The sequence below is a fragment of the Lasioglossum baleicum genome, chromosome 5 (assembly GCF_051020765.1).
Source record: "Lasioglossum baleicum chromosome 5, iyLasBale1, whole genome shotgun sequence".
NCBI lineage: Eukaryota > Metazoa > Arthropoda > Insecta > Hymenoptera > Halictidae > Lasioglossum > Lasioglossum baleicum.
In genome coordinates this window covers 10499190-10515648 of record NC_134933.1, presented here as the reverse complement: position 1 = coordinate 10515648, position 16459 = coordinate 10499190, and the positions used below count along the sequence as shown (strand labels likewise).

The 16459-nt window shown below is 38.5% G+C and overlaps 1 protein-coding gene across 1 annotated transcript; it reads left to right on the top strand.

Moving 5' to 3' along the window:
* The first annotated feature begins 505 nt into the window (after window positions 1-505).
* LOC143208889 (sodium channel protein Nach-like) lies at window positions 506-15517 on the top strand. The gene is made up of 12 exons (XM_076423807.1): window positions 506-547; window positions 2046-2285; window positions 2589-2731; window positions 3508-3571; window positions 5397-5580; window positions 6412-6557; window positions 7066-7177; window positions 8113-8395; window positions 11103-11156; window positions 11282-11450; window positions 11513-11619; window positions 14887-15517. The coding sequence occupies exons 2-12, from the start codon at window positions 2107-2109 to the stop codon at window positions 15129-15131; spliced, it is 1686 nt and encodes a 561-aa protein (XP_076279922.1). The 5' UTR covers window positions 506-547; window positions 2046-2106; the 3' UTR covers window positions 15132-15517.
* Window positions 15518-16459: the final 942 nt, after the last annotated feature.

Sequence of the window (16459 nt, the reverse complement as noted above, 5' to 3'; positions counted from 1 at the left end):
GACAAAGAAAATCTGGAAAGGAAAACCATTAATACATTATTATTACAGAAGCAAAAATGACGTTCAAACAGTGTTTCCTCCAAACACCAACTCCAAGCAACTAAAGAAACCTAAATTCTCTGTCGAACATAAAAATCTGAGCATAAAAATAAAATTCGCCACTAGAGTTTACGATCGCATAAAATCCATCCATGTGGCATTTGGATCGCGTAAGGTCAAGTTCATCGATCAAACTGTTTTCGAGCGTTCGCGTGGATCGCGAAAGAGATCGTATCGCCTTGCGGAGAGTAGTGAGAGAGTACATCGGCGGGAAACGTTCGCATAAATTTCGTTACCACGTGGAGGATCTCGCGGTGGTTGTGGATCAAGCGATGCCCATCGGTGATCGAACGATACCGGAGATACGCGGCCTTTTTCTCGGAAATCATGGACGAGGAGCGAGGGACGGGTCGATCGATTTTTATGAGGCTGAATATAAACGTTTGCGGAGAACCGGCCAGTCGTCGTGGATATACCGAAAGCTGATAGTCGCGACTGTGCCCCGACGGTATAACGCAATCAGTGTGCACTTCAGAACACTTTTTCGGCTGTTTTTTCCCCATTCCGAATATTCTCTGTGTTTTCATCTCGCTCCTATCTCTATTCGTAGGGGAGATCCTCTGTTGTTCGTATGCAAATCCCGGTGTTTTGTTACCCTCAGTCGCGGCAGCCGTTTGCGAAAGAAACGGTTCGTTAAAAACATTCCGCCGTCTCGGATTAATTCCACCGATGAAAAGAGAATACATACACACTCGCTTTGCAAAGTGGATTATGCCAGATCGCGTTTTAACTTGCCGCTCTGCCCGCAGGCGAATGCGGTGTCCTTTTTGTTGGGCTTTGCGAGGAATTTTATAGAAAATGAATCAATCATGTGTTTGATTGGAGTTTCCGGGGGAAGTTGATGAGGATTCGACAGAAGGTTTGAGTTAGGAGACAGAAGTCTTTAGTGCTTGCGAGGAACAAAGTTACAGATGAAAATTACCGCTATGAACACCAAATAATCTAACAAAGTCAGAGTAGGTGGAGGAACATGCAAGTTAAATTTGAGAATTAATACTGTATTCGCAGAATTACAATTCCCCTAAAATTGGGATATTGTGATTACTCCAAAATTGTGATATTGCACTTCCCCCAACATTTGAGAAATTACAATTCCCAAAATTTGAGAAATTACAATTTCCAAAAATTGGGAAATTACAATTTCTCCAAAATTGGGATATTGCTATTCCCCCAAAATTGGGATATTGTAATTTCTCCAAAATTGGGATATTGAAATTTCTTAAAAATTCAGAAATTACAATTCCCCCAAAATTGGAATATTGCAATTTCTTAAAAATTCAGAAATTGCAATTCCCAAAAATTGGGATATTACAAATTCTCGAAGATTGAGATATTGAAATTCCCCCAAAATTGGGAAATTACAATTCCCAAAAAAGTTTACAATATCAGCGTCTTTCCAAATTAATAGTTAAACTTACAATTACTTGTAAATAAAACACCGTCACGCATATATTACTGTGGCAACCAATACGTAGACGAAAAAAGAAAGTCGTTGGAACAGTTTCTCAGTAGGCCAGGGTGCATAAAGAGTTCTCGAACCTGTTCATTAAACAGAACTTAATGAAAGTGTTTGGAACTTAAGATCACCATGATGCAGCCCTACACTTTATGGTCTATATTAAAGTTTTCCAATGTGGACGCTGTTGTCCTGCGATGTAAATTTAACAACAGCCTCTGAAGGTTCAAAATTACACTCTCAATTATTAACTGTACTCGCAAAGTTTGATAATGGAGGTCATTTTCTTCCAAGAGTGGATATATACATATAAAAGATACACAATAGTATAATAAAGTAATAATAAAAAAATCCTTGGGGACCCTGCTTAGTAAAGAATGTGAGAAAGGGAATAAAAAGGAAATAATAATAAGGGCGTGAATGGGTAAAGGGGAGTGAAAATGAGAAAGGGTAATCTGTGAGTTATATTTTGATTCTAATTTTGATGAAGGGCCTGTTAAGCAACAATTAAAGAAAAGAAGAGTGTCAGGAGCTTGCGAAGGGACGATGAGATGCGAATCTACGATGGAGAAAAGGAAAGCTGGAGGAGATCGGACGTCGTCTACCGCAGACGCGTGAAAAAATCTCGTTTTTGGAAAACGCTCGCGAAATACACGAAGCTGTACTGCAGGTACACGAAGCTGGTCGGGTTTAGGTACTTCGTGGAAGAGAGAACGTCATGGTTCGACAGGTAATTTTGCTGGGCGCGTGATACCGCGGCAGATCGTGTAACTTCGCGCGCTTGGTGCGTAACAAATTCGAACTATACTGTGCTCGCGCGGCGAAATCACTATGGGAGCTCGGTTATTGTGAGCATTTCGCTCGACATTCGCAGTGGCGATGTTTAACCATTTAACTTGCGATCGAAAAAGTTACTTTCCGATAGATTCTATTTTCAGACATGATTGCATAAAATATGCAGTCTAATCATTACACAGCTTTTGTTCAACAATCGACATTTTCAATGGCATTTGAAAATTCCATCTGGTTGCAGAATGCTTTGGGGCTTGCTGTACGCGATCGCTGTGCCTACGATGATCTATACGATCTGTCGAGGATATATAGACATCATGGAGAACCCCTGCTTCAATACTGTGGAGTCGGATCAGTTGGATACCGAAGATTTGGATTTCCCAGGTTAATTCAGATATTTAAAACTGTGAAGAAATTAGAAAAATTTAATTTATCAGGTAACTGGTACGAGCTCATTGATCGAATCTTCTCGATAGCCAAAGATCTCTTCATTTACTTCACACTTGAAAGTGTCGTGAATAACCGAAACGCTAAACAACAAAAGCCAGAATTTTAATTCAGAGATTTAAAACAGTGGAGAAATTAGACAAATTTAATTTATCCGCAGTCTAATTAGTTAAACAAACAGTGCGCGGTAGTCATATAGATCAGGAAACTGGTACGAGGTCATTGATCGAATCTTCTCGATAGCCAAAGGTCTCTTCATTTACTTCACACTTGAAAGTGTCGTGAAGAGCCGAAACGCTAAACAATAAAAGCCAGAAGAGGGAAGAGTTGATTGCAGAAAAATCATGTTTGAACGATCCTCGGATCGTCCGACTGCCACTCGAGATTACTTCACCGAACAATATTGATTCCCAATCACATCGGAAATTGTACTTTCGAACTCAATGATCATTTAATTAGGCCCTTCACCGTCGATGGCCACTTACGAGGAGAAACTTTCCTAATTAACCGGGCTCGAAGGAGAATATACCGTGAAAATTTGCGCGGCGGGTTTCGGAAGATCGGTTTTAATGCCTTGCTAATTTCGAATCGGGTTATTAAACGCGGGAGGAGGGCGGGGACAACCGGGAATTAACAGAGTGTTACTGTTACACGGGGATTAAAGTGTCCGAAGTTTCGTTGACGCCGTTTCGTAACGAGCTCTCCTTTTCCAGGTGTGTCGATCTGCAGCATAAATCGAATCAGCCGGCGGGCCGCCATGGAAATGGCCAACGAACTGTGAGGAACTCTCGATGTTTAAACGAGCACGAGTTCCGTTCACCAACAGGGCAATAGTAGTACATACATAGTGGTTCGAGTACACCAGCTGAAACAAAATTCATTTTCACATTCCTCGAAATTAATTGCCTCGATTTACTGGACTGCGGATTTTTATGCAATATCAAATTTGTTTCAATTCCAAGGATCAGAAATCAGAATGATCATACCGTACACATTTTAAAACGTGAAACCTCTAATGATTTTCCTACGTGATGGAAATACGTGTTAGGAAATCGCACCATAGGGCTTTCGAAGTACAGATTTCAAGCTTCAAAATGAGTCCAATCTGATTCTTCCACGATCCTTTGTTGCAAAGCTATTCCACTTTAAAGATCGACAATGTTTCATGCAGTGGAAGACATTTATCAGAAATTAGCTTAAGACGTAAAATCACAAATGAGCTTACAACTGCGAAATATAATTGCCTCGATTTACTCTACAGGCAATAACTGGACTGTGGATTTTTATGCAATATCAAATTTGTTTCAATTCCAAGGATCAGAAATCAGAATGATCATACTGGACACATTTTAAAACGTGAAACCTCTAATGTTTTTTCTACATGATAGAAACACGTCTTAGGAAAACGAACCATAGAGTTTTCATAGTACAGATTTCAAGCTTCAAAATGAGCCCAATCTGATTCTTCCACGATTCTTTGTTGCAAAGTTATACCACTTTTATCACTTTTACCAAAATTATCTGAAATTAGCTTAAGACGTAAAGTCCCAAATGAGCTTGCAACCGCGAAAAAATAATTGCGTCCAGTGAGTACTTAGTATTCGAACCACTGTGCGTCGGTTCATTGGACAACACCAATTTGCACTGCATGGATAATTTCGATTGTGGTTGACGTTGCATCGCCAGCTGACCATACTGCTACTTCGACCCGGACTCGAGCTTTCGCAAACAAATACCTCTGTCATTACCGCGGACATTGTCCAGAGTGTCACTCCGTGCTGACATTATAGTTACTCGCGCTGCAAATGTAGCGAGAAATGCGCCGACAGAAAAAGACGCGTGCAAATTGTTTTGTGGGCTCATTGGCATAATTTTCAAAATAATTTCACACACGGCGAACATGCAATTCCTTTCAAGTAATAGTGTTGCAGATCAAATTTGTACTTATTTGATTGAACAATAATATAGGTCCTTTGATAACAACGAATCGATTGCACTGAAATTTGAATAAGTGTCCGGCGACTTATGGCCAGGAGTGTATTTGACAAGTTAACTTGAAAAGAATATTTTCATTAACATTTAGAGCACTGCAGACCACTCTAAAATGATCTCTCATCAATATGCGCGGTACGATCGCAATTTTAATCAATTCCGAGTACAACATTAATATTGAAATCCCACTAGAACGCAGCAACGTGGATATAAATATTTTACCGGAACGGCTGACGCGCGTCTGATTCCCGTGTTCGACGGAATCTTTTAATATAATCTCGAAACGAAAGTTTATTCGTAACCTGGATCGCGGTTTCCGAGAGATTTCATCGTTCCACGTGGCTCGGCTCGCGAATATCATAGCGTGCTCCGAACGTTATCTTTCGCTTTTCCAAAACGTGTGTCGCTTTCAGTTTTGTATGGATTTTATGAGCCGCTTTTTCTCCCTTTGGTCCCTGTCCGTGCGTTTTCCTCGTTTTCGCAACGCGGCGATTCCGAGTGTTCGCTATTGAACTTAGAACAACCTCGCTTTTTAAAATGTTGCCGGGATTATTGTAAATCGAAAGCTGTGTGTGTGTGTGTGTGTGTGAGCGCGAGCGTTGCGTTTCAGTTTTCAGTTAAACGTCACCCGGCTGTCCGCCGATGAAATTTTCAAGCTGATCACGCAGCTGGGCGATCTCTACGATTCCGAGATCACCAAGCAGAATCGAGAGTATCGGATCGATCACCTGCTGGCGGAGTCCCGCGATCACATCAAATCGTCGTATAAAGATATCACCAAAATAATGATGCGTGTGAGTACTATTAAGTCATTTTTAAGGGAAAGTGAATGCCAATTTTTTACCATGTAGAATAAGTTTTATAACAGTTTATTCTATGATCTCTTGCGATTTTTCAAGCAAAATCCTTTACGCTCGGAGCTATTTTAACTCGAAAGTTAAACATTTTTTCTGCCTAAAAAGTTGAAAACTTTCGGACATTTGGTAGGTAAAAGATTTTAGGAAATATTTAAAAAGTTCACCCTTTGTACTCGGAGGTATTTTAACTTGAAAAATTAAACGTGCCTTCCGATCTAGAATATTTCCGTTGCCCATAATTTTTTAAATTTTATGGATATGAAACTGGTATACAGTAAATCCTCTATAAACGCGACAGCCTCGGGGGGATTTGGTCGCATCTATCGTATAGGGTAGCTATGTTTCATCTCCAAAGGCCGAACCGAACATAGAGAAGGACAGCGCGTGTAAAGAGAGACCACGCGCGGACCTTTGAACTGTGCCGGCGACAGCGACTTTCCGCGTCGCGTTAGTAGTGGTTCACACCGATATACCGAGGCGAGATCAGATTGCTAAGTTGGGGGGATATTCTTGGTTGCATCTATCGTATAGAAATTGTTGCGCCTATAAAGGATTTACTGTAACACCTCGTACAATACCTAAATGTTGTTTAGTGGCGCCTCAGAATCTCCATTCGAACGCTAAAGGTTAAAAAATTATTACTATTTGAATGTCGACAGTTTCCGTCAGTTTCTTATCAGAGAATTTCCTTGACTGGAGAATTAATTCTTATTTTAATATCTTTTATTTTATTATCTTATTTTGCTAATAGTGACATAGTGATTTCAGCTGACGCCACCGTGTTCAGTACTCCTCACAAAGTGCCGGTTCCACGACCAGGATAGAAACTGCTCAGAGATGTTCACGTCCCGCAAAACGCAGGACGGATTTTGCTGCACTTTCAATTACGCCACCATAAGGGACGATATATCGCTGTGAGTCTTTAGAATAATTCACAAAATTTTCTGCGGTCTCGTAATTAGCGTGTTCGCCGTTCTACGACGTGGAACAAATCATTTTCGCCGGAATGTTTGACACAAGAGAGAAATGACGCGATGTTAATATTTCATCTGTTGAAAATTGCAAAGTTGTTTACCTCGCTCGTTTTATCGACACTCGTGTATTTTTAATTTAAATGCATGAAACCCACTGGCCGCGAAAAACAAATTTACTGTTCCCCTTTGATTTGCAATCTGCTGTGATTTATTTGAGCAGCGAACACGTTAATGTAGTAATCGGTTTCGAATATTTAGCTGTTTTCTTTGATTAAACTAATTATTGTCTCTTGGTGCGTCTCTGTTGACTTTGTCATTCTTCCTCTCTTCCTCTCTTGTCACACCTGTGCTACGGTGTTTTCTCTCGTTTCACTCGTTCTACTATGATTCGTACAACAATGTATACGGTTTCGTTTAATTACAATTGGCGGCACGGTGTCGATCACAGGCTGGAGCCGCTCAAAGTCGACCACATGGGGAAAGATGGCGGACTTTCGGTCTTGTTGGAATCGTTTGTGGAGGATTATCTTTACCCTATCTTTCCTATCACTGGATTCAAGGTAAAAATGACAGCAGTGAGGACCTGCGAGAGGTGCGAGCGTCGTCAACTATTTCATTTGCACACCGAAAGTATTTTATATATTTTATTCTGCAGTTATTACATTGTCCTTCACTGCGAAGTTCATCACATGCATTTCTACTGATTTCATTAAGTAAAAGAAAATATTAAATATACAGTTAGAAACAAAACCGATCGCACACACTTTAAATGAGAACAACTTTTTTATGAACGCACCAAACGACTTCAATTTCTCTGCGAGGCTAGAAGAATTAGTTTAGTAAATGACGTCTAAAAAATATGTTGAAAAAGTGCATTTAGACGGAATTGCGAAAAACAATAGTAAAAATTGATTTTTATGACTTTTTCAGCTGGGTCAATAACGAAAAATTTAATAGGTGTGTTTGGTCAACTTGTATAAATTATATACGTTCTGAAAATTTTATTGAAATTGGTTAATTGGTTTACGAGTTATAAACGATCGAAAGTGGTAAAAATTGCAATTTTTCAAAATTTCCAGCCTTTTTACTACTTTTGATCGTTTATAACTCGTAAACCAATTAACCAATTTCAATGGAATTTTCAGAGTGTATATAATCTATTCGAGTTGTATCGAACTCGTATAGTAAATAGTAAAAAAGTCGTAAAAATCAATTTTTACTATCGTGTTTCACAACTCCGACCAAATGCATTTTTTCAACATATTTTTTAGACGTCATTTACTAAACTAATTCGTCTAGCCTTACAGGGTAATTAAAGTCGTTTCTTCCACTCATAAAAAAGTTATTCTGATTTAAAGTGTGTGTGATCAGTTTTGCTCCTAACTGTAGATGTCTATATTAATGTCTATACATATAAATGTCTATATTAAATATAGAACTAGATATAGAACTACAGAATATATTAAATTTTTGATAAAAATGCTCATTCCGACAGGTGACGATATTCAACCCTCACGATTACCCAGATATGACCAGTGGAGGCGTGATCGAGATCTTCGTTTCTCCAACAACAGAAAGAAACGTAGAAATCCAGGCAATTGTATCCTACAGCACCACGAATGTCATACCGTATTCACTTGAAGAGAGACACTGCGTGTTCCCCGAAGAAATGGTGGCGATACGTGCATCCTACACTTACAGCGACTGCATCGTCGACTGCAAGGTTGCTGACATGCTCAGCCTATGCAACTGTGTGCCCTTCTTCCTGCCTAATCGAGGTAATAAAACCTACCTAATCAAAAAACATATTCATTGCTGAGCTGCAGTTCCCTCTACACAGCATGTCTTCTTTAAGACCATTCGTGAACTGCGGGTTTTATACATTTAAAAATTTAAATGAAAGATTACCTACCATTTTTTCCATGATAAATAAAAAAATAATTATTCCCAAAATAAAAATTGTTTGCATCGAGTACAACGAACAGGAGCCAAATAGATATTTCTTTCATCTCTTAATAACTCTCATAAGTCGGGACTAATACATCCACGTTCTTAAATCATTTTAATTTGTCTACTGTCTTAAATTGTACCTACCCATTTTCCCATAAATGCATAAAATCCGCAGTTTAACAACGACGAGCGCTTAATTTGCTGGGACACTTCCCTCGAACATGCACATTTTCTTTCACTATCGCCCGCTGCTTTCCCACAGCTTTCTCTCTCGGAAACCGTTTTCCCTCGTCGGAGATTCGCGTCTCGAGCACGGTCTTCCTCAGCAACAAGAAAAGCGACATGCTACATTTTCCCAACTTGGAAGGATGATATCTCTTTGGAAGTGCTGGACAAGACAAGACAAGAAGAATAGAAAGATTCTTTCGAACGTAGAAGTCGCGATCCTCGTAATAAGACACGTCCCAGCCGAAGTTTTCTCTCCGGAAATCAATCCGCGTTCAACTTTTCAATCTTCGCGTCTGACTGAGGGTGTGGGAGGAAGTTCGCATCACTCATTCATCGTCATAATGAGGTAGCTTTAATTGAGGCTTGCCGTTGACTCTCCCTGGAACACAATACACTAAATGCACTCCGCAACAACCACTCTCCAGCTGAACTCTCCAAGAAACTTCTAAATTATTCGGGGTACGTCGAGCAACTATAAACCAGCGACGGCGCGCAGCTCTCGCGGCCAAGTAGTTTCCCTCGAAGATAAGTTCCGCCCGGCACGGGGCGCAATAAAAACTGTTTAAACAGGTCTGGGCTTGCGAAACCCAGCTCTCTCGGCTTCACGGTTCGATGCTTCTCCGTCCCAGAACCTAATCGTGTTATTTTAATAAGCGTCCGACCGGTTATGGTACCTGCACTGTAACGCTATTCGTACAATGTATCATGTTCTCATTGAAATCAGTAGTACGAGTCAACCATTTATCAGACAACGCTCTTATTCGCGTGGAAATAATCAAAGGTGGAAATGGTTATTATTATTATGTATATTATCCTCATGATCTAGGATTTAATTATTTATTCTTATTTTAATTGACTAGGTCTATTTACTAGAAAATTGATACACTTGTCAATGATCACTAGATTGCGGATCTTTATGCAAAAAAATTATCCGCATCGATTGCAAGAAATAGAAACTAAATTGAACATTATTACTTCCCGTAATGATTTGAGTAGAAGGAAAATTATATATTGATATCTTCAATTTTTACAATTCTTCAACAATTTTCAATTTTATATACTCAAGTATGCTATAAAGATCCGCAGTCTATATGATTATCACTAAAAACTGCTGTACGATTATTCAAAATGTTGTTCACATTATTTTTGTTTCTATCGAATCGATTACTAAACACTTGAGTATTGTATGAAGTATTGTATCAATTTCATATGCACAAAATGAAGAAAATCGTATATTCGAGTTAAAATAGCTCCGACTGCAAAGGGCTAATCAAAGAGCAACTATAAATCAGCGACTCTATTGACACTGTATCATATTATATCAATGTATCATATTCTCATTGAAATCAGTAGTACTAGTCAGCCATTGATCAGACAAGGTATCTTACTCGCGCACAGTATGAAGATGCTCGGGAATAATTCGCGTGGAATTAATCAAAGGTCGAAATGGTTAGACACTGTGTGCTCCGCGTCATTATCCTCGTAATCTAGGATAAAGCTTTGGCTTGCAAGAGAGGACTATACTAGTTTCACAATCGCGTACTCGAGAAGTTTGTGGAGAGCTTGTCATTCCTATTCCCTGCCGTGTGCGTCGTACAACAAGATCACTTCTATCGGATAAAAGTCAAGGGCCAGATAAATATTGTTGCGTCGACTTTACGCTCAAGTGTAAACAAACACTGCCTTTGAAACGCGAGCGTTTAACCCTTCCACCGTAGTGCACTGGGGACAATGCGCCCTGAGCCAACCGTTATCCGCGAGCAGATAAAATTGTTTATTTCCTGTACTTTCTGCTCGGTTTTGTTTCCCTTCGGTTTGTGCGATACGCGCGTTCTATTGTGCAACTGTACGTACACGTGTCGGGCTTGGGATGTTGGAAAGAAATTCGGATTTTGGGACGTTGGTTCGAGTTTTTGTAATTTTTAGTCGGAATTGTGTCACTCTTCGGCACGTGATTAGTAAAATGGTAAAAACCGGTAAAATTATGAAAAGAGATTGTAAAGAACGGCGTTCTTTAATCATCTAAAATAAAAATTGTTTATTGTAAAAAGGCAGCGTTTTTAGAAATTCAAAATAACATTTTTATGGAGTGCTATATGTTCATGTTATCAATTTGTTGTAGAAAATTGTTAATTGTAAAAAACAGCGTTTCTAGAAATTTAAAACGATACTTTTGAATGGAGGATCCCGTTGAACAAATTTTATTCGTTTTAGTACATTCGCCATAACTGTTTATGGAGTCTTATATGTTCATGTTCTCAGTTTGTTTATACCATATTTTCTTGTATCTTCCTTGCCGTTTTGCAGATTCCAACAAGGTCTGCAACTTGGAAGACGTGCCGTGCTTGTTGCGCTACAAATGTAAGTGCATTTTATTAAACGAACGAAATATGTTGAACATCCAAGTATCGCGTCAGAGAATCAAAGGATTAAAGGAGGAAATTAATTTTAGACAGATCGACATTTAAAGATGTTTGTTATTTCAGACAGATGGTCCTCCGTGGTGCCTAATTCCGGTCTGCATATCGAAGTAGATGATGAATCCGAAAACATTTTGCATTGCAACAATTGCTATCCATTGTGCGGCGACGTAACTTACACTGCAAAGATGATGTCCGCTTATATACCACCTGGTTATCATACTACAAAATTATTGTGAGTAGATGGTATTAATTCTAAACAATGATTTCAAACAGTTATGTTTATATAATTCTCAGGAGCAACGTCTACTTCAAGAACCAAAGCGTTTTGAACGTGTACTTCAATAGTTTTGGCACCACCAAGTTGAAGCAAGACGTGGTTTATCGATGGTACGAGCTTCTGGGTGAGTGAAACGTCTTTTAAAAAAAATAATAGCCTATTTTATCAAGTGTTTATTCAAGAAGGACACACCAATTTTTATTTCCTCAATCTGAAATTGAAACTGACTAAACAATTGAGAGAACCTATTAATTTCTAACTAATTCTAATGCTCCAATTTTTATTTTGTTGCTGTGATTTGTAATAAAGGGAAGGTATTAATGTTCAGCTAATTAGAGTGCTCCAATTAGTCGCGTCTTATGAGAATTATTAAAACAATTTTTATTTTGGGAATAATTATTTTCCCCAATCTGAAACCATTGGATTAAACAATTGAGAGACCTATTAATTTCTAACTAATTCGAATGCTCCAATTTATATTTTCTTGCTGTAATTTGTAACAAAGGCAAGGTATTAATGTTCAGCTAATTAGAGTGCTCCAATTTTTATTTTTTTTACAATTACAATTTGAAATACAGGTGTCTAACTATTTCTTATCTTGACAACGAGATTGCAGCAGAATTGATAGTAAATGGGGAACAGCTGTCAATTCGTTGCCGCTTCGCGATCAGTAGACAGGGGAAAGACTGTCGAAGGATTGAGAAAATATTAATAAAATATTCCCTTTTGATCAAATTGGCTGGAACAAGTTAGGAGAACACATTACGTTCTAGTACAATCTTTCCGGTGAAATTGACCAGAACACATTACGAGAACACACCGCGCTCTGTTACAACCCATCGGAGATTAACGGAAGTCCTCTAAAGAAGCTTCTGCAATTCGTGGAAGTACTCGATCCCGTTAGTTCCATTTCCAATCTTATTCTGCTCGCTCATACCACGTCAATTCTTCGGCAGGAAAACCTTGAAATGATCTGTCAATATTTGAACACAGAAAAAATGTAAATGCATCGAATTGAAAATCAGTAAAATGTACAAACTTCTGGTAAGAACATAGTTTTTAAAAGATGATTACTTTCCATTCAATTTTCTATAAAACAGCGAACAAAATCGCACATCAAAATTCCAAAGCTTTTTGTAAAGACTTCGGTCTTCAAATCTGCGTTGGTGTCAGGTGTCGAAAAAATTTGTCAAAACTCGTAGAAACATTCGAATTTGACGAATTTTCGAAAAAAAGCACCTTTGTTTGTTCACTCTTCTATACGACGTAGAAACATCTTTGAAGAAGATTGATTAGGTTCTTTACGTTTCAAAATAAGCTTGGAATCGACACCGTACGATTTTTTGTCACAGACATATAGCTATTTGAACATCGACGAATATCGAGCGTTCTTTTAATTTTACTCGGCAGCGGTATATTCGCTGCAACTGTGCTTCGTGTTCATAAAGGAGCCCCGATAAATCGGGAACGTTCAACCTTTCGTTTCACTAAACAAATTCCTTCGATTTCGCAGAATTTTTATGGTTGCCTGTGCGTACGGAGCCTGTGCATTCTTGCCGATGTAATCGTAATCGCGGCGGGTTCGAAGGGGTAGCTTTAATCGAGGACACGGCCGCCGTAAAAGCGGTTCCGAATAAAACGCGCTCTCGGATCCACCGGCAATAAGGATCGCGATGCAAAGGATTCCGTTTTGTAACCGTAGGATCCGCAGTAGCATGAAGTTGCTCCGTTGCGCGGGCGTAATCTGTTGCCTGGAGCTTCCGGCGGAAATAAAAGCGCAGGGAACAGTGCGGCTGTTGGAAACAGCAATGGTTGATCCATTATGGTACGGGCACACTCGCTGTCGCAAACGTTGTAATGCGCTCAGGATAACGGAGTTACGAGTCCCGTTTTTATACGCGATGGTCCACGACGCCCTGTGATCCTTATCGACGCGTCGATTTTCCCCGAAAAATTTCCAACCCTTTTGACGTCCGATCCACGTCCTCGAAATTTATACTGGATCTTCGTCAATGTCTGAAATCAAAAAAACAGAAATCGTTGTATAGGTTTTGCATTTCAAATTCACCCTTATGCAAATCAATTTCACCCTTTTGCAAATCATTTTACCACGCTTATATTAACTTGCCGTGTTGTTGTTGTTGTATGCGTAAAATCTTGTAATCGAATTTTGAACCTCTTCCCATAGTCAAATCTTGCTGAAATTTTGTATACATATTTGCTTCCGATGACAATGAAAGTTGAAAATATGCATATAAAAAAACTTTTTAAGAACCACGCTTGTATTAAAATGCACTAAAAAGGAGAAAATACTTTTTCTCCTGGTTCTCCATAAAATACCGAATCCAGTTAAACGATCAATAATATTTTTCCCCAAAATTTTAAGCAATTAGTTCACAATTTCTTCTGTTATAAAATTAGTGTCGGGGTGGATAGAAAAATTTAATATAAATTTCAATGCAATCATGACATTAGTGACTATAAAAATAAAACCGTGGAGCGTTAAACTATATTGACGTAATCTTCGTGGGCGTTCTACGCTTTTTAGTCCACACATTTATAGTCACTAATGTCATGTTTCTATTTAAGATGTAAAATTTTTCTATCTATTCCTATAATAATTTTATAACAGAAGAAATTTTGAACTAATTGCTTAAAATTTTTGGGAAAAATATTATTAATCATTTAACCGGATTCGGTATTTTACGGAGAGCCAGGAAAAAATTATTTTCTCCTTTTTAGTGCATTTTACTATAAGCGTGGTTTTTAAATAGTTTTTTAAATATATTTTATCATCTTTTAAAAGTCAATAAGACTTCACAAATACTTACGCGGACAATGTTTTTCTTGGCATTTTGCTCCAAAAATTTATGCGGCCAAATTACACCCCTGTACACGGTTAACATTACAATAGCAGTGCACAAGGAGAAGGTTAATTATAACTAGACCTCGGATCTTTATGCAAAATAAAAAAGGTTTGCATTGATTGCAGGTCCCAGGAGCCAAATAAAAATTGTATTCTGTCTTAAGCTGAAACTAATACATTGATGCAGTTAAATATTTTTAACATGTCCACGTCTTTAAATTGTATGTACCCATGTTTGTCATAAATGCATAAAATCCGCAGTCGAATTATAACAATCATTTTGGTGAGGCTCCCCATTTCCGAATAATTGATATCAGAAATCTGTTGAGGTTTGATTTGGAATAAAATAGAGAGAGAGAGAGAGAGAGAGAGAGATGTTAGCATAAATATTCGCGGTTCGAAGGAGTTCGAGTTCGACTTCGATGATCGAGAATTACAGAATTACAGAATTGGAAACGTTTAGAGGACCGGAGAGGCAATATCACGGAATAGAGAGACTCGGAATGGGATTCTCGTATTTTCCAGGTGACGCCAGTGGCATCGGCGGCATCTTCGTCGGGTTTAGCCTCATCGCCGTCGTGGAGTTCGTTTACTTCGTCGGGCTTTTCGTGTTCGAGCTTTTAAAGGGACCAGATTCGTCTGACGGCGTCGAGGACGAAAGTGGGCGTGAACGACCGACGATACAGAAGATTTATTGGGGCGAGCTGTACCCGAGATCGAGGCAGAACGTGACGGCGAAACGACACTATCGAATTCGCGATAAGTATTAGCCTGTACCTGCTGAGTGCAATTCAGTATTTTGCCGTCGTTCCTTCTGTGCTACCAATTTTCATCTGAACGATGATCACTCACTTAAGCGACACTGTAATTTAAGAACTGCAAACTTTGTGACCTTCTCTAGCCGTGTGTTTTTCAACGATGGATACTTTCGCGTGTCAATTTTCTTTTTACTGGATCCGATAGAAATATATAATTATCCCTCTGTCCATTCCAGAATTATGCCATTGTCATTTTTATCTTATCAGTATTAGATTTTTATGTAAACCGAAAAAAAGTTTCATATTCTGTAACCAGTCAAAGTAACCAGAAAAAATTTTCCTTCTTTCATTTTGTAAATAGAAGTGTTTGTATCATTCAATAAATTTTTGTCTATGGAATACTATAAAATGTTCAGTTTCTTCGTGATTAAAAGACACTGCAATCAATTTGTTAACAGATAAACTTATAAGAAAAATCATCAGTGAAGATCGCTGAGCATCATTCAATAAATTTTTGTGTATGCAATACTCTAAAATGTTTAGTTTCTTCGTGATTATGAGACACTATAATCAATTTGTTAACGGATAAACTTATAGGAAAAATCAACAGAAGATCTTCCGTGCGACCGATTCCAACGTACGAGGGTTAATAAACTTTTAATATTATTAGAAGCGTTATGAGAATTCTGAGACGCGTTTTAGTAGCCATTCATAATAAATATACTAATGTAGGCCATAGGTGGGATAAGCGACGTGTATGGAGACTCAAGTGTATTTGCAGCAGCACTCAAGGTAATAAAATCTGTAGAAGCTGTGGCAGTAATGTTTGTAAAACCGGCGAGTGTAGAAGTAAGCGCCTTAACTCGGAGTAGGTGTTTAAAAAAATATTTCTGCGACCAAATTATACTCGTGTGTACACTATTTTAGTGTCTTATCATTCGGTATATTTTATAGTATTATCTCTGTATAATATTTTCATGTGTTACATGAAATGTGACCGCAACTGGCGCGTCTGACCGTAACCGACTGTTTCTACTTACACCGCAGCTAATACTTCATATTTTTGTACGTAGACTTTAAGCGGCCCCTAGACGATCAATATTATCGTCAATATATTGCACAATAATCGATATTGTACAATAATGTTGATCGTCTGTAAATCAAATTGAAAGATTGCGCAATATATTGAGTCAATCAAAAAGAGTTTGGCTACGAAGGAAAAGTAGGAAGAAAGAAAAATCATTTTAGAATGTATCGAGATGTATCAGAGCTTACCAACCATTCTCTAAAGTTCGTCAAATAATGTACCATCTAGTCGCAGAAAGTTTCGAAAATCAGTT

Excerpts from the sequence above, each read along its gene's own strand:
- LOC143208889 (XM_076423807.1), top strand. The coding sequence starts at position 2,107 with ATGCGAATCTACGATGGAGAAAAGGAAAGCTGGAGGAGATCGGACGTC. Across the intron at positions 2,732-3,507 it reads CGAAGATTTGGATTTCCCAG|GTGTGTCGATCTGCAGCATA; the intron begins GTTAATTCAGAT and ends CTCCTTTTCCAG. Across the intron at positions 3,572-5,396 it reads ATGGAAATGGCCAACGAACT|TTTTCAGTTAAACGTCACCC; the intron begins GTGAGGAACTCT and ends GTTGCGTTTCAG.